The sequence below is a fragment of the Pseudopipra pipra genome, chromosome 14 (genome assembly GCF_036250125.1).
Source record: "Pseudopipra pipra isolate bDixPip1 chromosome 14, bDixPip1.hap1, whole genome shotgun sequence".
NCBI lineage: Eukaryota > Metazoa > Chordata > Aves > Passeriformes > Pipridae > Pseudopipra > Pseudopipra pipra.
Genome location: NC_087562.1, coordinates 18,674,662 through 18,701,264, shown reverse-complemented (window position 1 = coordinate 18,701,264; position 26,603 = coordinate 18,674,662). Strand labels below are relative to the sequence as shown.

Below are 26,603 nucleotides of genomic sequence, written 5' to 3'. Positions count from 1 at the left end.
GCAGAGGGGGACGGGATGCCATTTGGCACCTTTAAATGAGCTTCATGCATTTTCAGAAGTGTGCTCGGAGCAGAGGCAGTGTTTACAAAAAAAAAAAAAGAAAAGAAAAAAAATAATTTAAAAGACAGTTCCTGTCCATAAATTGTGATTTTGAATTTAAAAAAGGACATATTGTAAAATCATTTCTGTATGCAAAGTCTTTCACTGCTTGGCTGCGTCATCCAGCCAGTCTCCAACACAGCTCCCCATGTAAACCAGAGGGGAGTTGTGCTCACAAACTGGCACAGAGAAGCCCATAATTACACATACATGACTAGAGGCTCTGAATTTATAACCAGCCTGACTAGAGTTGGACTCCTAAATCCGTAATCCTTCATCTAAGTAAGTGCTTTCATCTAAAAAAGTGCTGTTTTGTTCAGTGGGGATTGTTCGGGAGGTGAAGTGCTCAAAAAAATGTGTATTTATATGTAAAACTGCTTTGTTTGAATGTAGGAAAAAAGCACATTGAATTTTTTCTTTTGTGAGTTTTGTTGAAAAAAAAAAAGGCAGCAAAACTTCCAAGGGACAAAATCTAGTGTTTGATTGTTGAAATCCAGTTACCTTAGAAATAAAATGCTTTAGTCTGAAAAATTCTTTATCCCATTCTGTTGACCAGTTTAGATAATAAGATGATTTAGTTAAAGGTTCATGAATAACTTTGGTGAACAAAAATTGATACTTTAGCATGCCTGAGGATTCTGTACAGCATAGCAGACAAGTAATGCTGCTTATTGAAACAGTTACCCTCCACTCTTCTGCTAATCACAGCCACAGTGATTTATACCACCATATTGAGACAAAACAATTAAAATGTACATCTTCACAGAGAACTGTGGCAGAGTTTTAATATTAATTTAACAAATGTAATCCCTAAGAATGAGGCTTATCACAGAAAGAGCAATAGGATTTTTGGGGTGTTGCTAGGCAGTATTGTAATTGTGGGGACTGGCTACAAACTGCTCTTGTGAGAGGAGGCAATGGCTCATGAAAATGCATCAGCCACTCACACCGTGTAAACTCCTCCCTCGTGCAGGGGAGCAACTTCCTTCTGCAAAGATTCACCTCACTTTGCATAAAGGAGGAAGGATCGTAAAATCAATGGAATCATTATGGCTGCAGCTCATCTATTGTACAGCAATCCTCGTCAGCTTAACGCAGCGAGATGGGGCTGTGCTCAGGGGCTGTGCTGCCAGTCAGCTTCCCAACCACGCACACAGGACACAGCCCTCTGCTCTGCCAGTGTCTGACAAGTGTTTACACGTTAACATTCATTAGAGGATTCACTCAAGCAATTCACGCTTGATTAATTGATTATCCCACGGTGACAGTTAATTTTTTGAAATAGCTGCCAACCTGGGCAGGAGCAGGACAGTCAGACCAATGACAAAAGACATTGATGGACAAACACTGGACTTATTGAAAGGCTGCTGAGTGACAGACCAGCATCTACAGAGTTTAATCAATGCCTCAAAGACTCGGCAACACTATAAAGACTGTTTATTTCTTTTCTGTGCATTTATGAATTGTTAATGAAGTCAATACATATTAGTTTCATTTGTTGTTCGGTTAAAATGCAATATGAATTTTCCAAGTTGAGAGTTGCCTTAATATCAGGTTTTGTAGAGTGAAATTTATGAGTTCTTACAGATTTATGAGGTTTTATTGATGGTTAGAAAGCCAAGCATAATTTCTGACTTTGTTTATTCCAGCATTACAGAATTAGCAAGAGTTGACATTGCAGGGCTTATTGAATAAATTCATTTCCTTGGCAGTGTGTGTATTTTGAATTTTCTCGAGTTAAGCCAGAAAAAGTGGATGTGTCAGTACAAGCTAGTAAATAGCAACTGCACTGCAAGAGGATTTCAAGCTGGAGCAGTGCAGGGAAGAAGCTCTAAACCAGAGCAAATTATCTACAGACAGTACATGTGTTGGAACAGATTTTCCCTTGCTTAAATGGTACTGAAGTCCATTGAATTACCTATTAGACAAGTTTGGCCCAATAGTAATCTGCAGCAGATGTTTGACTAATGAATGATCTGAAAGAGCTTGAGTGTATTGTGATATAATTACCTGATATTGCAGTGTACTGCTTTCAGAGCTTGGTTTTGTCTTATTCTTGCAGCAGTAACAATAATGCAGAAGTCACAGTCTAAGTTTTCTGAACCATCACTTGAGTTTGGGAGTATAAAAAAAGGAGAATCCCAAATCAGTAAATGATTGCAGCTTATAAGTGAAGTCAGAACCAGACTGATTGGTGGCCTGGCCCATGGGCAGACATTTTGAGCCTTGATGAGGTAAATATTCCGAGAGCTGCTCTTCTCACATCACCCACCTCCGTTCCTCTCCCTCCTTAACATCCTCTTTCCTCGCATGTTGTACATACAGGGTAACAGGGCAGGACTGTGCTGATGCAGCAGAGGTGGTTCTTTGGTCCTCTGGATTCCTGGGAAGCTGCCCAGGGAGGCTGCTGTAGCTCACAGCTTCCTGACAGCCCTGCCTAAAGATCTGAGTTTGTTCTCCAAAAGTCAGTAGGAGTTACCACTGAATTCAGTTGCAATTTCTACTACCATTGCTGTTGTCTTGTGAATTCCAGGAAGCTTTCTGGAATCAGTCCTGAAGGTTGATAATTTCAGGAACAGGCTGTAGGAAAGAGTCTTCTCTATGCTTCCCACTTTTTGCACCACCATGTCACACATTTCTGTGTGAACCCCTCAATTTTTGGCCTTTGTCCCCCATGAAGTTCTACCCGTGCAACCATCATGAGCTGCTCTGGGCACGAGCATGATGTCACATGCAAATGCAGATGAAGAGCAAGGAGAGCCATCACACTTTACATCTTCTGAATTAGGCAATTGTCTGGGAGTCACAGAAAGAGAATTTTATGAAGAAAAATTAAAAAGATTGGGCTTCTTTGCCAAGGTAAAAGGAGTTTTGTAAGACATATGAGTGCCCCTGGGTCAGGGCACAGCCTGTCTTTTGCTAATGAGCATATTGAAAAACCTTTACCTGATAGTAGTTTATTCCATAGCAGACTACCTTGCATTTTCTTCTAAATCACATCCTACTGCTTGGTGCTACAGACAGGATGTTTTAATGGATAGAAGGGCTGCTGATCTGAGCCACCATGGCAATTCCTATGCTCCTATTAACAGAGGCTGCTGTCATTTCAGTGACAATTAGCAGGCAAATCCTATTACAGGAATAAGATCACCTAATCCTCAACTCTGGTACATGCTATTCACTATGATAGGTTTTTAATTATAAGGCTTGTGCAGGCTACAATACTTAGTGCAAAAATACAGAAAATACAGAAATTGTGTTAGACAACTTCACTTAAAAATGACAAGCTAGACATCTGCTGCTTCAAAATTATTACTCTAACCCTTTTAATTGGCATAACTTCTTTTCTGTGCTGTTCACAGTGGCTTTTTACAACTTGTAGTAAAGTAGGAGGGCCAGCAAGGTCTGAAGTGTTATTAGCAGTTTTCCTCTGCTGCATTTTTAACTTATTTACAAAGGTAGAAAGCAAGAAAAAGACACTTGGAGAGAGCCCACCAGGTACATTATCCACTTGAGTGGTTTTATCCTTTTAAGCTTGTTCATCAGGTGCAGCAAAGAGAGAGAACCATTGCAGGAGTGAATGCAGGAGCTCCTGGCTGCACACTGGTTGCATTTGGCCATTGAACAGCCCGTTGCTGTGCTCCAAGAGCCCTCCAGGTATGGCAGCTCAGCCCACACTGAAGAGTGGGGCAGTTCCTCAGCAATGAGGGGATCCAGGCTTTTTTTAACACCAGGTACTGTCTTAGGGCTTTTAGGTTGGTTGGGTTTTGTCTTTCTTCCTAACAGGAAAAGGGCCAACTCCAAGAAACAGGAAATCTAACCAAAATTAGGAGGAGTTCAGAGCGACCTGTGTAGCAATCTGAAACTCGATATCAGCAGCAAAGGAACTGGCAGGATTATGTAGCAGGCCATGGACAGCAGGAGCTGGGAGAAACTCCTTACTCTGAGGAGCTTCCTCACAAGACTTGCTAATATTTAACTGTGTTGATTGGCTGTCTCCTGCAGCAGGATATGGAGAGACTTTTTGATGATGTTATCAGACCATGTTGAAACCCCTTTGTTCTCTTCCCCCCATGTAATCCTGGTTACAGGACATGTTAATCAATTGTGTAATAGGGTTAACATAACCCTACCTCCTCATTAACATGTCCTGCCCCCGAGACCTTTAAATTGCCTTTCGTGAGTTCAATAAAGATTCCAGTTTTTACCCCCAAATCTGGGATCGTGTAGTTTTGGACCTTTACAGACCTGTACTTTCTGTTTAGTTGGAGGACAGAACAATTACCATGAAGGATGAGGATATGTGTTAGAAGACTCTCTTTCACTCTTGCATAAGCTGTCTTTGGACATGTGTAGTCTGCATAATAAACCCCATGCTCTGTCCCTGTACACTTAACTAGCTCTTCTTTATAAGACTTTCTACTCTTCAGTATCTGAGGTTCTGCAAAGTATTTATCACTTGTATGAATCTCTACCCGTAGAGTTACCAGTGAAAGTGTAATGGTGGGGAGCTGAGATCTTTTTGTTGTTGTTGTTTGAGAAAATGCCACCTAACACTCTGTGTACAGACCTTGCCCATGTGAGCAGAACTAAGCCTCAAAGGCTGGGCTTAACAGTCAGTGTAACGTTACTGAGGACTCCCAATATTCAATACATTTTAAAATCTGTTCATTATAATTTCTGTTTCACAGAGCTGGAATAACTGCTGTGACTCTCTGTTCCCATTATATATGTGCCATTCCTTGTCTTTTATTGTCCTTAATAGTTCCCTGGATTAACTGTGAATGGGAGGCTCAGACTCCTGAAGCTGCACTGTCTTAGTATCAGTTACAAAAATGATTAAAATTATTACAATCAAAAATGATTTAATGATTACAATCCTTCAAAAGAATATTGTTATGCTTTTTCACAAAAATCTATTTATTATTTTTAGCAACCTACATTACTAATTTCCCTTATTCTTCCCCAAAGTTCAGGATACATTTTCTCAGTAGCTCTTTCAATTACAAGTATCAGTATTATGATTCTTTGTGATGCTTTGTATTTTGTTATCCCAAGACTCTAAATCTGTTCCTTTTCTCTTCCATGTTATCTTTAACATCTTTATAACAAAAGTGCTGCAAAAGCTATTGGAGAAAGATCAGTCTGTCTGACAACATCATTCTTTGCAGCACGGTAGAGTTTGAATAGAGGCCACCAGCTCTGTGAGATGAAGTAGCATTCTCTTTAACAAAGGAGGATAAGCATCAGAAGCATCTGGGGAAAAACTGATTCAAAGTTCTGCACTGTGAATATAAATTTTAACCAGTAATAAGAAAAAAGCAGAGTATCGTCTTCTGCAAGCTGAGTTCAACTCTATTGAGGCACAGGGGCTGAAGGAACTGATAAGTGCTTGGGACACAATCCAAAGCAAGTCAATAGAAAAGTTACTAGTGTCTTCAATGGTCTTTGAATCAGGATTTCTGAAGCTATTTTTAAAGTACATGGGCCTCCACCTGCTTTAGGAGGTAACACAATCACTGAGCAAATTAGCTATTTATGTGTGGGAGTGGCTTAAGCAATGCCCTGTGCCCAGTGCACCAGATGTTTGAAAGCAGAGGTGTTTGAAAGCATTGGAACCTGCTGAGACTGACCACTGGTGCTTTAGGGCCTTCCCACTCTAAGTGGCTGTAGGGTTGCTGGATACTGTCCCCATCCAGTCCTGCTCACTTCCACTGTTGTCTGGGCAAAGGGACAGTGACTGAGCAGAACTGCAGCTCAGAGGACGAGGTTGCATCAGCTGTAGCAGAGGCTACACGCATCATTTCTGCATCCTTTTTTTGGGGAAGCTGAATTGTAAACCAAACTAGCCATTCTGAAGCTTTGGTTATTTCCCCAGATGTATCTTTCCTTTTCTGTTTTTTCAGATATAGAAAGAAATGCTAGAAGGAGAGATCTGAAACGTGTATGTTTGCAAGGAGGGTTAAAATGTGGTTGCTGTGAACAGAGCGTATCTAATATGTGCTGCTCTGGGTATGTCTCTGTGTGGTCCCTGGTGTGACAGATGAGCAGTCCAGGGAACCATGGGAAGGGGAAGAGAGTGCTACAATCTCACAGAGTCATCCTCAAAAGTTCTCTGAACAGTGACAAAACAAATGTGGCTTCTGAAGAAATGTGGGGCTGGTTTTTTTCCCCATAAAGCTGAGAGGCTGCAAAAAGGGCCATTAAGTGCAGGCACATTTACTGCTGACTGTGCTCCCGCACTAGCCCAGTGAGAAAATGCAACTTTTCAGCTGTGTGGTTATTTGTATCTGCCGTGGAGCACTCCTTACATGTGTTTTACTTCGATCTCCTTCTGGAGAGAGCATATCTGATTTATAGTTCCAACCAAATACATAGCTTTAAATGCATTTCTGTAATTATACCCTGAAGCTGTAGCTTCAACATTCATTAAGTCTGTGAGCCAGTAAAGTTATTCTGTGGACATATGGACCTCTCATATTGAGGTTTGCTAGATGTAAGCTTGCTTTGCTTCTCTTCCTTTGGATCTTTTAGCTACTTTAAAAGCAATCCATGTGCTTAAAAATGTAGTGTAGAGTGGTTCCTATATATTTTCCATACCCATTTTCTGCCTGACTTGGCCACCCCTCCTTGGTGGCTCTGAGCCACTGGGTCTGGCTTTGGCTGGCCAGGCTGTCACTGGCCTTACATCACGATGTCGTGTGTGCTGCCCAGGGCAAAACACAACCCACCACGGCAGTGGGAGCACTGTGCTGTTTTGCAGCAGCTGGAAGCTGTTCAGCTCACTGTGGGACACTGATTTCTGTCTGTGGCAGCGGCTCCAACAGGACCTGATGGTCACTCCTACCCCAGCACTGCAGTCTGCCATTGAGCAGCAGTTTGCTTTGACTGTGAAGTCTGTATTTATTAGTCTATACAATTTTTCTCCTCCTCATGATGGGCACATTAGCAAAGAAACAACTTGTGGATTGTCCCATCCTGTGTCTAAAAAACCTGCTTGGCCACTTGCACCTGTGTTCCCATTTTCCAGGTGGCCCACAGCTGAGATGTAGCTGTGGAGAAGAATGGACACAGCAACCCAAATGCAGCTCTGTTTTGTGAAATTCCTGACAGAGGAATTTCAGCTTGCTAAACAAAAGAAATGAAGACAGATTCATGCAACTAGGCTATGAAAACACAATCATTACATAGAATCATAGAATCAGCCAGGTTGGAAAGATCATCAAGATCATCAAGATCATCAAGTCCTACAAGAGGTCTAATAAATGCTTTGTTTAAGGACCAAAGTCACAGCCAGAAAGCAGAATTACCTTTTCCCAGCCTCTAACTCTGCACCTTCTCCCTGGAGAAGGAGATGGTAAATACTTTGCCACTATCAAGACCAGTGTTGCTGTGCTTGCTTCTGATTCCCCTAAATGACTACAAGAAGAAGGTTTGCCTTGCTAATTGCAGCTGCTGTTGTAGCAAACAGGGTTTCTCTTGGAATATTAATAATTAGCCCTTCATTTTAATTGCTTTAACAGCATCAGTGGTTGGCTGCCAAAAGGACAGAAAGATTTAATTAATGAGTATTATAATAATCAGAATTCTTGAAATGCTGTTTCAGCAGTTCTTTGTGAAACATCTTTTATTTTAATCACATGACTGACTGTTAGTGGTGGTGTGGAGCTGTGATCAAAGTGGCTGAATGCTGTAAAAATGCCTGTAAATACCCCCCTCCTGAACTCAGTAGGAGCCAGCATTTGACTCTCATTCCCTAATTCGAGGAATTTGAAATCTAATTAACATTAAACTGCAACAAAAATACACAAAGATCAAGGGAGAGGAGGATGCCTTGGCTACTCAAAGTAGGACTGGTCTGGAAGCAGCAGATGTGGACGAGGGAGGTGAGGAAGCAGGCAGGATGCTGTGTGCCATGTCCCTGGGAGGGAGACTGCAGGCAGCTCAGTGGGACACTGATCTCCCCAGGCCACCTCACGTGGGACATTTAAAAGCCCGAGTTTTTTCCCCTACCCAAAAATATAAATAACCAAAAAATACAGCAAGGCTGATGCTGCAGAAATCTCTTCCCAAGGGCTCGAAGTGAAGGGGTCAGGAGGTGCTGATCTGACAGCTGTGTGTGCTCAGAGTGCTGCTGCTGATCTGCTCAGAACCATTCAGGGCAGAAAGGAAAGTCCCCACACTCGGAGGGGACCGTGGTGATGGCACACCCAACTGATGGGGAGGGTAAATCAAGTACAATTCAGCCTTTGAAGTTGAAGGGGGAAAAGTGGAAAATTCACCTGTCTGTACTGTAGGTTTCTGATTTCTAATGTGTGATTTCATGGAGGGAAGAAATTCTGTGACTGAACTTCTTTTAGGAACTGTGTCCTCAGCTTATTAACTCGCTTTGTGTGTTGTCCAGTTCTGTGGGGGAAGGGCTGCGTTTGTGCGTGGGTGGTATTATTTTAGGAAATGTCTTAGTTAATTATTGTCTAGTGAAACATCACCTAGGAGATACTCTTTCTCTGACATGCAGCTTGATACTTCATGCAGAAAGAGGTAGCTCTTCCATAGTTCATTAAATTATGTTGTGGTGAACTTATCTCCACTGGGTCGCAATTAAGAAGTGAAGCCAGTGCCTTCAGAGGAAAAGGCAGAGAACAATCAGAATATACTGAATATATAATTTGATCTCTGGAAATAAGCAAGAGGAAAGATATGGTGTGCAAATGTGTAGACATTAAGAATGTGTTATGTCTCAAAGATTTGTATATGGAAGTATAATATAATTAGATCATTATTGTTCATTAGGAATATGTGGTGCTTTTAAAAATTCCAGGTGTTGTCTTTAAGTTTGTTAACTACTGTAAATTAACTGTAGTAAATATACATTTTCCTTACTACTTCCCTTGTCTCCACTGTAGCACCCCTGGGAACTTCAGTCATACTGATTCTGGGTCCATTGCCCATTAACGTGCATTATAAAACTGCAGTAAATTCTCTGTTACATTCTAACTTAATTAACCATTTTCATTTTCTTTTTTTTTTTTTTAATTTGTCTTAAAAAAAAAGTTAAAGTATCAAGCACAACTAGTCTCCCTGGATGTTTTCCTACAAAAGCCCCACAAAGCTCCATTCATTAGATAACTTCAAATGTGAAGAAAAGGAAGTTATCTCAGCTGATGTTTCTCAGTCCTCCTTTCCCACCATTCTGCTGCTGCACATATCCTTTCCTTATGTTTCTCTCCAATTTATGTGGGAGACATATGGGAAAAATTATACCCTTTTGTTTCTGACACTGTTCTTAGATTGATTTGCTAAGGGTTGTTCATTTTGGTTTTCTCCTACAAAATATAAATTATGCCAAGAAGCATTTTGCAGGTATTGCTGGAATATGCCACTGGACCAGGCAGGGAGGTGGCTGGTTTCACATGCAGCACTGAACACATCATCAATGTACACGTGTCAAACAAGAACTGACTTGGTACGTTCTTGAGAAACTTAATTCCCTTCAATAGTATGAGAAAGAGCAGCCCATAAATGCAGAATAACTGGAATTTTAAGCAGGTAGAGACTTAAGGATGCCTCCTGTTTACAAGGATGCTATTACCTTGTAATAGCATCTCTTGAGCTAAATGAAGTGGGGGGGTCAGGTTTCAATTTAGCAGCTCATGGAAAAACAGATGATTGGTTTCCACTGTTAGTCTGGGCTGTTCACAGTATCCAAGTGAACTCGGTGGCTGAGGTGCTGGTGTTTGCTTTGTGCATATGAATGGTATATGCCTAAGTTCTCAACACAGTCTTTAGGATGAGTTTTAAACAATTACAGTGAATTCCATTAAAGTCTCAAGGAGTACAGAATGGAATACGTGGCCTAAAATTCGTGGTACCTGCCTGCAGGTGGATACATTTACTTTTGGAACTATGTGAATACACACCTTCTCATTTGTTTACAGTGGAGTAGTGAGAGGAGTTTGTTTTCCTGTATGAGATAAGCATCATCATGTTTTCCTGAGCAGCTGCATGCACAATTAGGAAGGCCCAATTAAAGCTGCATTCAGTTCACACAGAGCAGCAGTGATTGCTGTCTGTAATTTCTCCTGTGGCTTGACTTATGGGTATTAAGTTGTGCAGGACTTTATTAACAAACAACGTCAAGTCAAACAAGAAAAAAAAAAAGCAACAAGCTGAAAACTGGTATGTAGGGTCCTGGCCCTTGTATGCTATCTACAGCCTGAGGAGTCTGCCCTCCCACCCCTCTCAAGTAGCCACTGGGCAAAAGACCAGTTTCCTCTGTTTAGGCTTTGCTTTCTGTCCTCCTGGCCACAAGAGTGAGTACTCGTGTGTCTCCCCTGCTTCCATGCCAGCCACTCTGACTGCAGTGGGTCCAGGCCATCCAAAGATTCCCTTGAATTCAAGCCTAAAGGAATTCTGAAGCCAATATACCTTTGTTTGCCCTGTGCATCAACTGTGCCATCATCACAGGAAGCTCAGCACTGCCTATCATGATGCCAAATGGCAGGAGCAAGGTTAATGAATCGGAATAGGAAAGGAGCACAGATGCTTTCTCCAAGGATGAGGAATTTTGGTCACACCCTGCCTTTTTTCCCTCCCAAGGCTGTTTGGGTCCCACTGCTCCATAAAAGAGAATGTCCCTGATTTCCTCCAGGCCCGTGTAATTCTGTGTGTGTGCACACCCAGGTGGCACAGTGGGTTTCCCTTTCATCATTTAGGGATACCTGAAGTCTGTAAACAGGGATCTCTTGGCTAATGTGCCACAAGGAGCAAAACATCAGACATACAGTCCCTGTAAAGAGCTGAATGAGAAGATGTGTGGTTTCCAACCAAACACAGGAACGGAAGCCCCAAAAGACTCCAGTCCTGTAGGTATGGATAGTAATTCTGAAAAAAAAGAGGGACAGAGCATGTCTGAACAGCCCTGATGTGCAGGAGGGGCAGTGGGGGAAGGGCCTGCCTGGAGCATTTTGCCCCTTAATCACCACACAGATCTTGTGAAGTGGCTGAGACCAAAAAAGGGACAAAGATGGGACTTAATTTCACAAGATGCAGAATATTTTGTCCCTTGGGCAGCAGAGCCCTTCAGGCACCAGAGCAGAGCAGTTGAGACACTCAGCTGATAGTGAAGTGCTTTTCTGCGCTAATGCTACGAGTTAGTGTCTTGTAAGAGAGGTCCTGTGCAGAATAAGACTAAAATCAGTTAACCACCTAGTGGATGTCAAGTGGTTACAGATCCAAAACCAATTATTTACTTTCAAAAACAGATAGGTTATATGTCTGGATAAAGATGCCCATAAGAAGTTGTTCTTGTATAGGGCCTACCCAAGATCAGTTATTTGGCTTTTTGTGTTCTCTTGACTGGTTCTAAAGCACTAAACTGGCAGTTTTGATGCTGATACTCAAAGAAAGCCATAATAGAGAAGAAAGCCACCTTTAATTTCAAGCTCCACTAGAATCATGAAAGGAAAATTAATGTTTACTAAATGAAAAAGGATGATATTGCTGGAGAGAGGAAGTTTTGGATAAGCTTTTAGGGGAACATTAATAACTTTCAGAAATGGAAACATATAGTATAAAATGCATTTTAAATGGCATAAACTGCAGAAAATCCAGAAGGTATTTTAAACTGACCTAAGCTTCTCAATGTGTTATCATGTTTTAAAAATCACACAAACTGAGTGACAGCTGACACATGGAAGGGCTTTCTGGTGCTGACAAATTTTGTATTAAAAATTCAATGTATTTAGAATAAATGTTTTGAGGTGAAAGGAAAGTCTGCTGATCAACTTTTGCACATTTCTGTAATGCCTCTGCAAATTTCCAGGGGAATTGGAGAAGCATCCAGGCTCATTCCCTAGGAATATACTTTCATAAAGCTGCCACTCTGGCATATCACAGTGCAGTTGAGTTTTGCCTGTGATATGTTGCCAAGCACCATAAATGAATGCAGCTCTGAGATGGCAGGTCACTTTTTATTTTGCCAGACACAACAAAGAAGTGTCAACCTCTGACAGTTTTTAAGAGTAGGCTTTAAAGGAAATATCGAACCTTTTTATTTTTTTTTTTTACCAGTCAGTATCAGAGAAGAAATGTTCACAGAGAGGATAGGGAAATTGTGGAGGTGAAAGCTGCACTACAGGAGTGATTTAGCACTATATCACCCTGGTTTTAAGCTGATAAACACATCTGGGATTGGGTGACATGGTCTTTATGCCATCAAATAAATGGGCAGTGGATGTAGTTCATCATCTGATGTGTGTGTGCACCACTGCAGTAGGATTATAACTGCTGCTGGTAATGCACTGGATTTGGTAATAATGTCATAGTTAATATGGCTTGGTCTTGCATTTTGGTTGTGGGACCTAGCAGTCCTTAGAGACCTTGAATCCTCTGCAGAGCATTCCCTTTAGAACAGGAAATGGAAACATTTAGTGGGTGAATTGCCTGATACAACACAATACAGCACAATCTATGAGCAGTAGGGCAAGACAAGGACAAACCACAGCAGCTTTGGGTCCCAAATCCCCAGCCTTAACACCTAAGTGCTCTGACTCCTGTGAAGCACTTGCTGATGATGGTTGACAGGAAACACTGGTCAAATAAAGGCTGGTCTGCCATGCTGTAGCATAAGAGCTGTATTTGCTTTACTGGGGTTTGGGCTAAAGTATGTCAACAGAAACTGTGAAAAAAAAGAAAATAAAAGAAAAAAAAAGTGGCCCTTTCTCAAGACCATGTAATAAATGAATGCTGCATTTTTCATAAGACTGCCAAGGATATGGCATAGTCATGAAAGCAGGGAGAAAGTGTTGTAGGAGACAATCTCTGTTTATTGCTTGTGATAAAACAGCTTATTTGTGATTGCTTTCAGCACTAGACTACATTTCTTTCGAACAGGTTTGCACTGGCAGTGTGATGTAGGGTTTCTTTGAAATCATCTGGCCAGTGTTTGATCCCCTATAGCAGCAGGATGATGAAGTCATTGCCAGCACTTCTTTCCAGTGTGAAAAATAACCAAGTTCATATTCACAATCTAAACCACAACCATTTCAAGCAGCACAAAAGGGAGTATCATGCTCGTAAGACCACATTTCCCTAATAAGTGCCTTGCCTCAGCAGACAAGGAAACAGATCTCTTTCTTTTCGTCCCAAGAACTGCCAACCATTGGGAACCAGTCTGTAGGGAAGTGCTTTGTTTGGGGAAGTTCAGCTGCAGAAGACTCCGAGGATGTGACACTGCACAAGGTTCATCCACTCCTGAGTTGGTGGAACTACTTTTACACACATAACAGATGCTGCTTCTGCTTCAGAAGAACATCAGAGAGCCCACTCGCCTCTGCTACAGTCACCAGATTCTTTGCTCATGATCTCTGCTCATTCTGTCAGTTGAGAAGCAGATTAAATAGAATAGGAAGTTGTAAATTGCAGGAAAATTAGTTCTGAAATTATGTATCAATGCTAGTTCATTTTCAATTGTATTTATAAAAAGTTTCCACTCTGACAAACAAGTGGTAGGTACACTGTGCACTGGGACAGTATTATGGAAATGTACAGTGAGCACTGAGATGTGCATAGGAGTGTAATTTGTGAGTAACAAGGTGTGTGTGCTCTGAATAAGTAGCTTTCAGCACAGCTAGAGTATTGGTATTTGCTCTTAGGGTACTGCAATATTCCCTGCAGCTCCCTTGTGCCATCAGGGACAAGAGCATCCGCAGTCTCTCCTTCCTCCCTTCTCCCCATCCCACCCTTAGTAAAGCAGAAAATAAAGAGGATGACAGAATAATGTTAAAAACTGGTCGAAGAGGTAAGGACAGCAATCACTGCAGAATCTCAGTCAGATGAGTCTCAGGCTTGGTTATATTCATATTTGACTTTCAAATTCTGATACAGTCAGAGTGCAAAGCCATTTCCATTCTACTCCCTGTTTTCACCCTTTTGGAGCTTTCACAACATGGATCCTTTGAGATGTATTTTCCACCTTTTATCAGCTCCCAGAGGAGCATGTGACCATATATATTCATCTTAAAAGTTCTAGCTGAAATCTCTTACAGGTTTGTGAATTCAATACTCATGTGGCAAAAATGCGATAACATTTTTTTCTCACAGACTTTTTCACCATGTAGAGAAATCTGCTACAAGAATGTAGATGTAGAGGAATATTAATACTTCCCCTAGTTTTTATGTGGCAAAATCTCCTATTAGAAAAGTCTATACCATTTCAGAATATCCCATCTCTTCTGACTAAAGTCCATAGAGCACACAGTCTGTAGTACAGCTGTAGGTATTGCAGATACTGTGTCCCTGGTGTGACAGTTTAACATTCTGTCACAGACAAGACAGTCATGCATTCAAGGGTCATTAGCATTAGGATGGGGATATATGTATTAAATTTTTCTTGTGCACCATGTGTAAATGTGCTTGGCTTACTCATAACAAATCCTTTCCTGTGTCTATTTAAGAATAAAGGTATGATTACAACAGAAGCCAAGTTTTATGTCATAAAATCATAGAGTCATAGAATGATTTGGGTTGGAAGGAACCTTGAAGCTCATTTTGTTCCACCCCCTGCCATGGGCAGGGACACTTTCCACTAGTTCAGGTTGCTCAACCCTTGCCTTGGACACTTCCAGGGAAGGATCATCCACAGCTTCTCTGGACAACTTCTGCCAAGGCCTCACCACCCTCATGAGGAAGAATTTTTTCCTTGTATCTGATCCAAATCCACCCTCTTTCAGTTTCCTTCTTCACTCCAGGCCCTTGTAAAAAGTCCCCCTTCCAGTTCTCTTGGATCTCCTTCAGGCACTGGAAAGGGCTCCAAAGTCTCCCCTGAGCCTTCTCCAGGCTAAACAGCCCTGGCTCTCCCAGCCTGTCTCCGGAGCTCCAGCTCTCAGAGCCTTCATGGCCTGCTCTGGACTTGCTCCAGCAGCTCCACGTCCTTCTTGTGCTGGTGCCCCAGAGCTGAGGCAGCTCTGCAGGTGGGGTCTCACCTGAGCAGGGCAGAGGGGCAGAACCCCCCTCCCCTGCTGCCCACACTGCTCTTGGTGCAGCCCAGGACATGGGTGAGCCATGGCCAGGTCACGTCGAACTTCTTATCCACCAACACCCCTAAGTCCTTCTCTGCTCACAATCCTCTCCCTGCCCTGCCTGTATTTGTGCCTGGGATTGCTCTGATGCATGTGCAGGAGGTATATAGCTATACAGGGAGAATTGTTAAAATAACATTGCATTTCTGTGCTGTGTGTGACTATCACTCATACCACTTCTCAGTTCACACCCCTGTTTTATCCTCCTTCTCCCTGTTAAGAGCACTCTTCATAGATGCCAAGAAAACAACTGTCATAAGTGAAGCTATTGTCTCTTTAATGACCACAGGAATATCTACTGAATTTAATATATTGGCTTGGGAAATCTGTTTTGTCCACCCTAAATGGCTGTCTGTCTTAAATACATCTGCTCAGAGTGATGTGTGTTATATAAATAAAACTACACAGACAGCATGTTTGTCAATCAGCAAAAAAGGCTCTACATCCACTATCCCTAAGCATTGGTTTCCAACAGATAAATGTAATCAAGGTTTATATGCTCACAGAAGCCAACAGGATGGGATTTTTTCACTTGAAAGATCAGAAGAAAATTGTAACTAATGTTGTGGAAAATTACTTTGATATTGCTTCCTCAGTACAGCATCACAATTAGGTAGCAATGTGAAGCACAGGGAAAGAATAAATGAATAGTAACAAATCAACACAAACAGCTACTGTCAGGAGTACTTTGCTCAGTGAAAGTAACGTAAGCATTACTTAAAGTTTTATGACCGTGGATTTTATACTGGTTTAAGTAGTACATCAAGGTCTCACCGTCATGCTTGCTACGACTTAAACAATCAAGAACAATTTCCAGAACAGACAGATAAAACCAAAGTACCAAAGTATTTTTTAGTCTTGTTTCATAAGTTGTACTATCTCAAATTAAAGGTGACTGAATGTACTAACAATGAAAAATGTCCTTTTGGACAATGCAAAGTTCTCCTACGCTGCTTTTCAGTGGGAAATAAATGTTAGCGACCTGTCTCCAGCCCTGCTGATGAGATTCCAGCGTCTGGCAAATGTGTTTTACTACACAGGAAATACAACAGCAAAGGCTAATCCAGTAAAGCTTTTCCATGCAGAATCTGTTGTCCTAAGTAGCTTAATGACACATGCATTTGTTCAATTCTATTGAGAGAGCAATCAGGCAAGCAAATTATAGCAATATCCCATCTCCATTAGAACCAGGCCCCTTTAAGGAGAAACACTCTGAACAGAGGAAGTGAAGGATCCTTCTCAGCATGCCAAAAATGTCATCTGTGATTGACAGCTTTTCACAGGAGACTGTCTAGAAATTAAATATGCCTACGTCTCTTTATAATGAAATGAATGGATATTTTTTCCCATGTCCTTTAAGCCACCTAATGTGTTTAGTGATAACTGGTATCATTTTCAAAAGCAGGGGATGTGAGTAGTCTCTGAGTCCGCTGGGAGTTGAAAGCACTTAGCGCACATGAAAATCAGCCAAACAGAGATCAGAGTAATTGTATCGAGCACCTTTTACTCAAGGGTACAGCCTGGTTCCTATTAACATAAATAGTAATTGAATGTGAGACTCGAGGAATTGATTACACACCTCTGGCAGGAGCAGCGTGGCTGGGATGTTTGAGGTGTCCACAGCAATCGAGTGCGTTACAGAGTGAGTTTCCCTGTCGGGGGTAGGAGCTCTGTTCTAACTTGCTTTTATTTAAATGTGCTTGGGTGCCCCCTTCTCCAGTTATATGCCCTCAAAAATCACTTCACAGTGTACTCCAATCAGCAATTGGCATTCAAGAGGTTTGTGGCAGAGAACAGAGGTCAAGATGAGGGACCGATAATGAAAGAAATGGAACAGAAATTGCATTGGTTTTGAAACAACACTAGAAAATCCTTCTCTTTCAGGAGAAAAGAATTAACTTTTCCATGTAAAGTTACACATTCTTAGATGCATTAGAGTACTGCCTGCATTGGCTGCCCATACATCTTTCCCCTAACCCCAAACTATTGGCCAGTTTCGGTCGAATATGGCCAGTACTCCTGGTTTTAATCTGTAAGCTCTTTTGCATCTAAGCATACAAAAATAAATTGCAAAAGCACTGAAGGGACTAGTTAATCCTCTGCTTTGCACAACACTGAAGATTCATTATTTCTATAGTTTCAGCTGAGTGGCTGCTTTCAAAATTGGTGTGTAGTTGGACTAAATAATAAACATATTAAAGTACAGATTGTTTAGTGACATGGAAATAAGCACTTAATAAACCTGGACTCAGAAATTAGCAATTAATGTAATTATTTAAGAGTTCTCTGTGTTATGGTTCAGCTCCTTCAAAAATGTTAGTAATACTTTAAAATATACACAGTTGTGTTGGTCATCTGATGAAGGTGTCAAATGAATGGACTTTTTATAAAGCACTCGTTAATTCAAAGGACAATTTCAGTGCATGTAAAAGCAAGTACAGGAACTGAACCCCAACACACAGTGGCATTATTCTGAACTAGAGTGACTGCACTGGCATTTGTCAAGGCTCTAAACCAGCCTTCACTACAGCCTTAGTCAGAAAAAAAGGGGACTGTAAGTAAATCAAGAGATCTTGTGCCCTTTCATACTTCTTGTGTGCCCCTCCTTTGAAAGAAAACTACTATTTCAGCCCACAGTTTTCTGTTTCTCCCATTGCTGTGGTCTCTGTGGCTTTGCACAGTCTCAAGTGAGTTGTGCAGGAAGATGGCACGCACATGAATGATAGTTATGGCATTTAATTGAAGTTAAGCAAATTGAACAAATGCATCCCAAAGCATTTTACGTTTCTCGTGTGACTCATTTGTGCATCTCTTATTTTGCATCTCATGACACATTGAATACCATATGCAGGCAAAGGTCGATCCAGAGGGGTGCATTTACAGGAACTGAACTTTTGGTGAAATCTCTCACTTTCATATTTATTGTGGTATAGTTGGTAGCAGAAGTTGGTCTCAAGTTTAGCAGAAACTTAACTCCATCCAGCTGGACCCTTTGCACCTTGGCAAAGATCCCTGTATAATCAATCAGTTAATTGGTTCTTGGAACACTTTTTCCAGCAAATTTTATTTTTTTTTTTTTTAAGAAATTGATAATTACTTTCAAGATAACCTTCATTAAGAATTACATACCTTTTTTGAGGCAATCTCTGTGAAATATGTAAAACATGCTAAGGGTAAAAGTAGAAAATACTGAACACGAAAGGGCAGGTGATTCAAATAGAAATAGGAATCCTAACCTGGTGTCTGTTGATGAACTATTTCTTCTGGATCCTGCAGGTGAATGAAGACAACGAGTCCAACTGCTCCAAATAGCAAGATGAAGGAGAACATACAGGTCAGCCTCATAATTACTGTTCTCAGATCAATCCAGTTCTGAGGCAGGAAAAGAAGTACATTCGATCTCCAGGGCACTCTTCACTCATAGTCTCATCCTCTCATCTGGAAGTCTGGTGTAATACATCTACAAGAAATAAAAAAAACAAACCCCTTAAACTTAACATATAGAGCACTTATTTTTTCAGTGCAGATTAGTAGATTTAAGTGCTTGTTTAGACCAAATAACTAATTTCTTTAGTATTTCTTTTGTACAGTTAATTGCAGTCATACAGTCTGTTTCTGCCTCATCAGTTTGTCTTTAATTATATGTCCCTGCTTTTAACATGTTGAAAAGACAATGTAGTATATAGTTAAAAAGCACATTTTGGGAAAAATGGTCATGCCATGGCTGCAAAATTTGTAGAGAAAGCCCTCTTAGCAGATTGCTTCCTCCAAATGAAGCATGTGTCACTTTTTATTTTTATTTTTCACCGATTAAACAATATGAAAACCATAAAGTGCGATAATGTGCAAGAAATGATCCCAAAAGCTGCACCTTGCATGCCAAACATGGAGAGAGGGATGAACAACTGGCAGCTGCCTGTTTCACCTGTGATAAAAAATAAAAACAGCTGCATCCAAACGGTGCACCACAGGTCACCCACTGGAAAAGCTCAGCAGCCCTATGGATTTCCAAGGGAAATCCTGGTCACAGGGCTTGTACCTCCTTTTACCGGCTGGCAGGAAACATGAGGAAAGAGCGTGGGCAGCAGGAGGGCTGTCTGTGCAGGAGCCACGGGCACGGCTGCCTCTCCTCCCCCGGGAGCGCCCGGTGAGTGCCCGGGCTCGGTGCTGCAGATCCTCCCTGCTGGCTCCGACCCTGCTGTTCTGAGCAGTCCCAGAGGAACAGCAGCAGCCCTGCTCCCAGATGGGCACCTCGTGTGTCTTTCTAAACCCCTCGCTGAGCACAGCCCTGAGGCTTTAAGCCCATGAATAGTCCTGCTGGAACCCAGTCTGTTCTGGTACGATACTAAGTAGTGAAAGAATGAGAACCAAAGACGACAATTACTACCAGTGCCACATGGCTTTATTAATTAAAATAAATGCTTGTGCCACACAGCTATGCCAATCCCGTGTTTTTTAGTAACACAGGGAAAGGTGCATCAGAGCACAGGCAGTGGAACTGGGTCCCAAAATGTAACTGGATTTTTTACCAGCAAATTCTTGACCACAGGGGCTCAGCTGCAGCTCAGCAGCAGGTGGCAGGGGGTGATCACTTTGCTTTCCTCCTATTTCTTATTGCAAATGGGACCTGGTCTAAAGGAAAGTTTTTGAAGGTGGTCTTTGTTTACAAAGGGTGTTTTAAGTATGGTAAGACTGTGTAACATTGGTTTGCAGGGAGGATGGGTTGTGGAGAGGTGATGATTCAAAGCAGTCATGTCAGGAAAAGTCTTAAAGATTTGTCCTAAATGGGCCTGGAACATTTGGTGTTGGGGCAACTTGTTTGCTTTTCATGGTTTCCATAGCAGGTTTTTAATCTTCTGCAGTGTACTGGCATTCTAAATTCCTAAAATGCACCAAAGATCACTGTGACTCTGACTGATAAGGTTATTAAGGTTATTTAATGGCAACTACATTTATTCAGTGTGTAAAGCAGCCAGAGATCCAGGCCAGGAACACCAGTGGATGCTTGTACCTTAAATGAATGCAGAGCATTCTCTCTATACATGGGCAAAGTCAGCTTTATTTTCTGTTAAAATTATGGCAGATACTAACTGTATTTTTACTATTTTTTCACCTTAAACCTTTCTCGCACCTTTGAAGTAAAACTAAAAGAAAATGTCACTAAGTTTTTCAGCACTAGCAAAGCCAAATTGTTCTAAGTCCTTGTGCAGGTCCATCTGTGCCTGTTGTGTGCATGTGTATGTAGTATGGATAGACATTTGGAACATGTATTTATTACATATAGTTATTTTTAAATGTCAAGTGCAACTCTAAAGCCCTAGGGGAGTCAGAGTAGCCTTCAAAGCACCTGTGTTATCATTCCAAACACTGTTGTTATAAGGAAACAATTAGGGAACAGGACTCACCCCCTCTCTGGTTCACTACTGTGTTTGGCTACATAGGCAGTGATTTGGATAAATGGGTACTTTGAACTAAATCCAACTGCAGCAAGGCTGGTACAACACCAAAATCACACTATCATTTCCTAAATCTGTCCAGTTAGAGCTTTCTAAAAATTGCATTTGACTTCCCAACATAAAGGTTTTCCTTTTGGTCATCTATTCATGGTCTCTGCACGCCCCCGGGGAGGAGGATGCTACGACCACAGTTTCACAGGACAGGCATGAGGGAGGTGTCTTGCCCAAGTTTACAGAAAGGCTGTGATGCTCCAGACAGCTGAAGGTTGTCCCAGCCCTGGGCAGGCATTGGCAGCTCTGCCCTTCTCTGCCGGGAATGTCCTGGCAGCTCCTGGGACAGAGAGCGGGTGAGAAACACATAATACTCATTTGAGAGAGAGTAGCTGAAAAACACCCACTCCCAAACAACAAGGGATTTATATTTGCTTAATGCTGAGTTTTCAGGTTATTTTTTAAGGAATTATACCCTTGAGCAAATATGGGTTTCTAAAACAATTATTATTATTAGCTTAAAATGTGAAACCATTTTCCCTGGATTTGATTTGTTGAAATGTTTTTGTTTTACGTAGAGGCAGCATCAAGAAAGAAGATCCCTAGCCAGTTTTTAATTAGTGCCAGAAATGCTACAGTAGCAGTTTTTAACAGTTAGAGTGTTTACATTATTCCATAGGACAACTGTGTCCAGGAACTCACAGCCTTTTAGGTTAGACATTACAGCCTCTTCAGGTCACCTCAAGATACAACAGTAATGAAAGCTAGATGAAAGCATATATTTGAAGGAAGAAAAGGCCACACATTGTTGCCTGTAGTCATTGCATGCCTCTGCAAGCAGTGAGCGCAGAAGGAGCCTGAGAAGGAAAAAGAAAGAGAACCTCTTCCCTCTCAACAAAATTACTACCTCTCAACAGAACTCAAACATCAGAGATCTTTAAATTATGGGTCTAAGCTTTCCCCTTCCCTATTCTCCTGTAATTATTTTTCAATCAGTTGACTTTAATTAACACGTCCTTGGAGAGCAAAGTGGGTGAATGGCAATGGCTGGTTTGAGATGCTGAGCATGTGCTTCCCCGAGCCCTCCCAGGCTGGTCGTTGAGTTACAGGAGCAGAGGAACTCTGAAAGCAGTTAGCACTGACTGATAAATGTGAACAAAGTATCCTCATTAAGGAAACATCTGAAAATATCATTTACACTCAAATCACATCATTTTAAATGTGGATGAGAGAAAAATCCCTACCAAAAAACCCAAGTGCAGCTTGAGCTAACAGTTTCTTCAGGCAATACTTCCTCGGGCATGTGAGGGAGAGAGATGGTTTATGTGGGAGCCTTGGATTGATCCATGCAGAGTCCTGGCATCTGGGAGGCAGAATTTGGATGAATCCATACCCTCCAACTTGCACTTTGCATTTGAGGTCGCATACTTTGACTGTGCTCCTCACAATGGGCAATAACATATTTTCATAATACTTAGCATTACTGAGAGTGCAAGCAGATAAGGCTGCAAGCAGCTTCCAATCTAAAATCCATTTTCAGCTGCCCTGAACCTATTAAACAGATGGAGAGCAGTTCATTAGAACATGCAATAATGAATTGAAACTTCTAACTTTTAAATTATTCTTCCTTTATACATTTCTATGGTGGATAAAACTCCTAGGTATCAATATCTGTTTTCCTAAGCTTTCCCATTACCGTGGTATGCGAATGTTCTGCACTTGAAAGCAGCAGAAGTATGAGTATGCATGGATAGTAATTAGCACTCAGATAGCACTTTCCAGTTCAAAGACATTCATTAATCACCACAGTACTCCTATGAATTGTGAGCTGAGGAAGTATCGGCATCAGGTAGGAGAATAGGTGTTGCATCATTAAAACAAGACTTTTAAGGAAAAAGTTTTAGGTAAAAAAACCCCAAATATTTGTGGCAAATACTTGCATATTATAACAAAATTTTCAGACACCAAATCTTTTCTTTACAAACACAAAGGCAGAACAAGTGCCCCCCTGCTCCTAACCAGTATTGAAAGACCCTGCAAAGATTTATTTAAATCTTCTGAAAAGAGTGGCTCTGAAAGTAGTGCTGTGTAGGTTCTGCTTTTTGGCAATCACCTCCTGTAAGCCTAATGACCAAACACTTTCACTGTGAGCAATCTGATGTTATGATACAGGATCAGTCCAAGAAAGACAACGGGACAGTTTTCTACCAACACCTCTGTTGTTTCATTCCTAATCAGGTGGGTCAGCCAGGCTGCACTTGGGGTGCACATGGCTGTTTGTTCACTCATGAGTTTTGTGGACATGACATGACATGACATTCTCTCCCTTGTCTGCTGCCAACAAGTCTGGGTGAAGAACGGCATTGGTAAGATAAAATCTAAGGGCATGGTGTAATTCTTGGGTCCATCTAGAACTGGATCTTTCCCTAACAGTAGCTACACTGATGCATCAAAGGAAAGCAAAAGAAAACCCCGCAGAGCAAAGTAGCAGGGTAAGTTGCCCCAGGAAAAGGTCTGTCGATCTCTAGCTGAGATCAGCTTTTTATGAGGGTAGCACATCTGAGACTGGCTGTCTTAGGAAAGCACAGTGTCAAGATATGCAGCTTTCACAGCACTGCCAACAATTGCTTAACAGGAACTTGGTCCTCTGCAGAGAGCAAGAGGGACTGGATGTGGCATCAGTGCCATGGTCTGGGAACCACGGTGGGGTTGGATCAAGGGTTGGACTTGATGATCTCGGAGGTCCCTTCCAACCCAGCTGGTTCTATGATTCTATGACAGGGGGCCCAAGGCAGCTACAGCCCCTCCTTTCTCTCTGCTGGCTGCTCACAGGGACCCACCCTGCTGAACCCAAGCTGCCTGGCCATCTGTGCAGGTGGTGCTGGGATGCTTTCTCTCTGCTGGAGAGCTGGTGACCAGCCCAGTTAAATTATCCTGAAGATGAAAGGCACTGTGCCTAGATGAGAGCAAAAGAGGCTTTTTTCTGTGGAACCAGGGGAAGGGAAGGACCAAGGTGGGCCAGAGACCCTGTAAAGCTCCTGCTCACTGCAGGGCACCTTTATACTCTCCTTCCCCGAGGCTTCACTGCAAGGTGCCAGTGCAGCTCCCAGTGAACGAAGAAACACAGACTAATGCCAGCCCCACCATTATGTATTATTGCCATACACATCAGCAAGTCAACAGAACACCCAAATTCTTTGCAAACATCTCCTGATTGCTAAATTGGACAATTACAAATCACCTATGAATGAATGTAAATGCTGAGTTCACATGTACATGGTAAACCAACTTAATTTCTCATGCTGTGTGAGCTTCAGCTGCTATTCCTGCAGCTGATAGCAGGATCGTGGTTCAGAGCTGAGCCAGAGCCTGCTGTGTATCCAAAGGGAGCAGCAGGATGCAGGTGCCTTTTGAAAGCAGGGATTCCTGCATTTGCACTTTGTGTGCTGGTGGATAAGCAGGTACTGAGCAGCAGAGATTAGCTCGGGCACTCCCACTGCTCTGGTTGTGCCATTCATGAGAGGCAAACTGGGAAGTCTCCCTGATGCTGTGGGACTCTGTGGAGCCACCAGCGTCCAGGTTCTCCATGCAGAGAAACGTGGCACTGCTCGGGCACGGCCTCAGCAGTGCCCTCTGTCCTTGCTGACCTGTCCCCAGCAAAGGGCACCCATCGGCTGCTCCGACTGCCAGTTCAGAGAGAGATGCTTATTACTCTAGAAATGTTTTTATAAGTCAAGATTTGCCTGACAGCAGTAAAAACTCCATCTGAAATTTCAGCACTCCTGTAGCTGGTCTGGGGTAGTTTTTCACTGGGAGCTGTTGGCAGCTGGGAGTTTTTTCTTCAGCTGGTTTTTGTTTTGTGCATTTTGAAAGGGCACCATAATGGAGCACTTACTTTATGTGTTATTAAGATAATTTTACTCAGATTGCCTACTATAGTCAGAAACTGTGATAGTCACACCAGGCAATTAGCTGAATTTAAAAAAGGGAATAATATTCTTACAAGAATATAGGAAAAAGAATATTACTGCTGAAGTGATCATTAGCTGCTTCTACGAGGTGTGTGAACTCTGCAGCTGAGCCAAGCATGTGTTTCCTTGCTTCAAAGCACTTACAGACACAGGGCACTGAGTTTTCCCATCACTCAAGTGTCCACTCTCTGCTTTACCCCTGACTTCTAGACCATGCTTGTCATAACATTTACAGAAGAAAAAAGGATTTGTAAACATTATTCACATTCACCAGTAAAACTTTTTATAGCAGTTTTACAAAAGCAAGCACTGGTACTAGAGGTGGAGATATTAGAAGTCGTATTATTCTGTTGCTGTCACGATTTCTCTTTGGAAATAGGAAATGCAAATGAATCCCAAGTATTATGCCCCAAATCCTTTAGCTTCTTTAGCATAGAAAGAGGTAGAAAACTATTGATCCCGTGGCTGCTTCCATTCATCGGATGTTCATTGGGTGCTGGATTTTCTGTCACTGTATTCTTGCTCAATGGAAAAAATCTTTGATTTTCCTTGAGATTTGGAAAGGAAAAATTTGTTTCCAGATGATATTTAAAATAAAAACATTTTGTCTGGCTCATATCAACTTCATATATAATCATGTGCTTCTCTGTGTAATAACAGAAAAAAAATATTGTGAAGAAGGGTGAAATATGAAATTTAAAGTTGAATCTGTTAAAAATGTCCTGCCCCTGAAATGTCCCCAGAATTCTTTCCTGAAAAGATCTGGATTCACATTTTCCTTTTATATGTGGAAAGGAATTAAATCTGCTTCAATGAAATCACCAGTGGAGTTAAAGGTTCCCTGACGCCGAAATCCTTGGAGATCAGAAGTGCACTAGTTGAATGGAGAGGGGTGGCTCAGCCTGATACCAGTTGGAGTCCGAAGGACGCTGGGGAACCCTCACCCCAGGACTCCAGTGGGCATCTCCAGAGCTGCCCATCAGCGCTGCCAGGTGCACAGACCAGCTGGGCAGTTTGAACTCAAGAAGGGCAAGCACCCCTGCCCTGTGCCACTTTGTGCAGCACTGCTTTGGGCTGTTTCCCTAAGAGGCAGAGGCAGGAACTGGCAGTCGGGTGTGTGGGACCTGCCGACCTGCCCGACGAGCTGACACCTCTTCCTCCCTGCAGCCTAATTAGCCTCTGCTGCATCCCAGCCATCCTGAGCTGACCACCTCTGTGATGTGCCAGGAAATTAGGCAGAACTTATTGCCTATTAAGGGCTCCATTCTCCAGTCACTGGTGTCATTACACGTCTCAGCTTTCAGCAACTCCTCCGATTATGCAAAATGGGGATTTCTTGACACGAAGAGAATCTTGAAAATTACAGGATCCTCTTTTGCTCACATATACATTAAGCCATATACTGAAAAGAGTGGGGAAAGGTGGGGGTTAGAGGCTTTCTCTTATTCTAGTGGAAACTTGTTTTGTCAGGTATTAGTGAGTCCAGTTCTACTCTCTCACACACACCAGTTTTGTACTTTGGACCCACACACGGCTACGAAGTATGGTAAACCCATATAATGTGCCAGAGACTGAATTCTGGTGTAACTGCAGCTGTGACGTTGTTTTTTGTGGCTGAAGTCAGAATGAGAGTGTATGACCCCTTTTCCCCATTCCAAAACCCCTGGCAAAGCTGCTAAAGCTGCTCCTCTCATTCCCATCACATGTTGCCATGGGAAGCAGGCACTTCAGGTTTCCACTTTCATCTACAATTTAAGACCAAAAGGGACAGCACTTGGTAAACAACCAAAATAATCCTTTCAAAGTCAAGAAGATTTCTTTCCTATCTTTCTGGGTGCGAATTGTAGCAGGAGTCATGTGTTACTAATCTCCTCAGTACTGCAGCAGGGCCTCGGCAAGTCAACACACACACCTCTCCAAGATCCTCCAGGGGTTATAATCCTGTTCCTAAACTGAACCATAATCTCTAAAGCAGTTTGCATTTGAAATGAAAAAAAGTTTTTTTA

At 42.1% G+C, this 26,603-nt stretch overlaps 1 protein-coding gene and 1 long non-coding RNA gene across 2 annotated transcripts in view; one reads left to right on the top strand and one right to left on the bottom strand.

The window, feature by feature from the left end:
- Nucleotides 1-18,535, bottom strand: part of CHST8 (carbohydrate sulfotransferase 8) — a 138,981-nt gene extending 120,446 nt beyond the window's left edge. The window contains exon 1 of the mRNA XM_064671294.1: nt 18,416-18,535. Coding sequence (XP_064527364.1) covers nt 18,416-18,524 — 109 coding nt within the window. The 5' untranslated portion in view covers nt 18,525-18,535. The remainder of the gene's footprint in view (nt 1-18,415) is intronic.
- Nucleotides 203-18,676, top strand: LOC135422228 (uncharacterized). The gene is made up of 2 exons (XR_010434382.1): nt 203-381; nt 18,456-18,676. It is a non-coding gene; the product is annotated as an uncharacterized LOC135422228 (long non-coding RNA).
- Nucleotides 18,677-26,603: the final 7,927 nt, after the last annotated feature.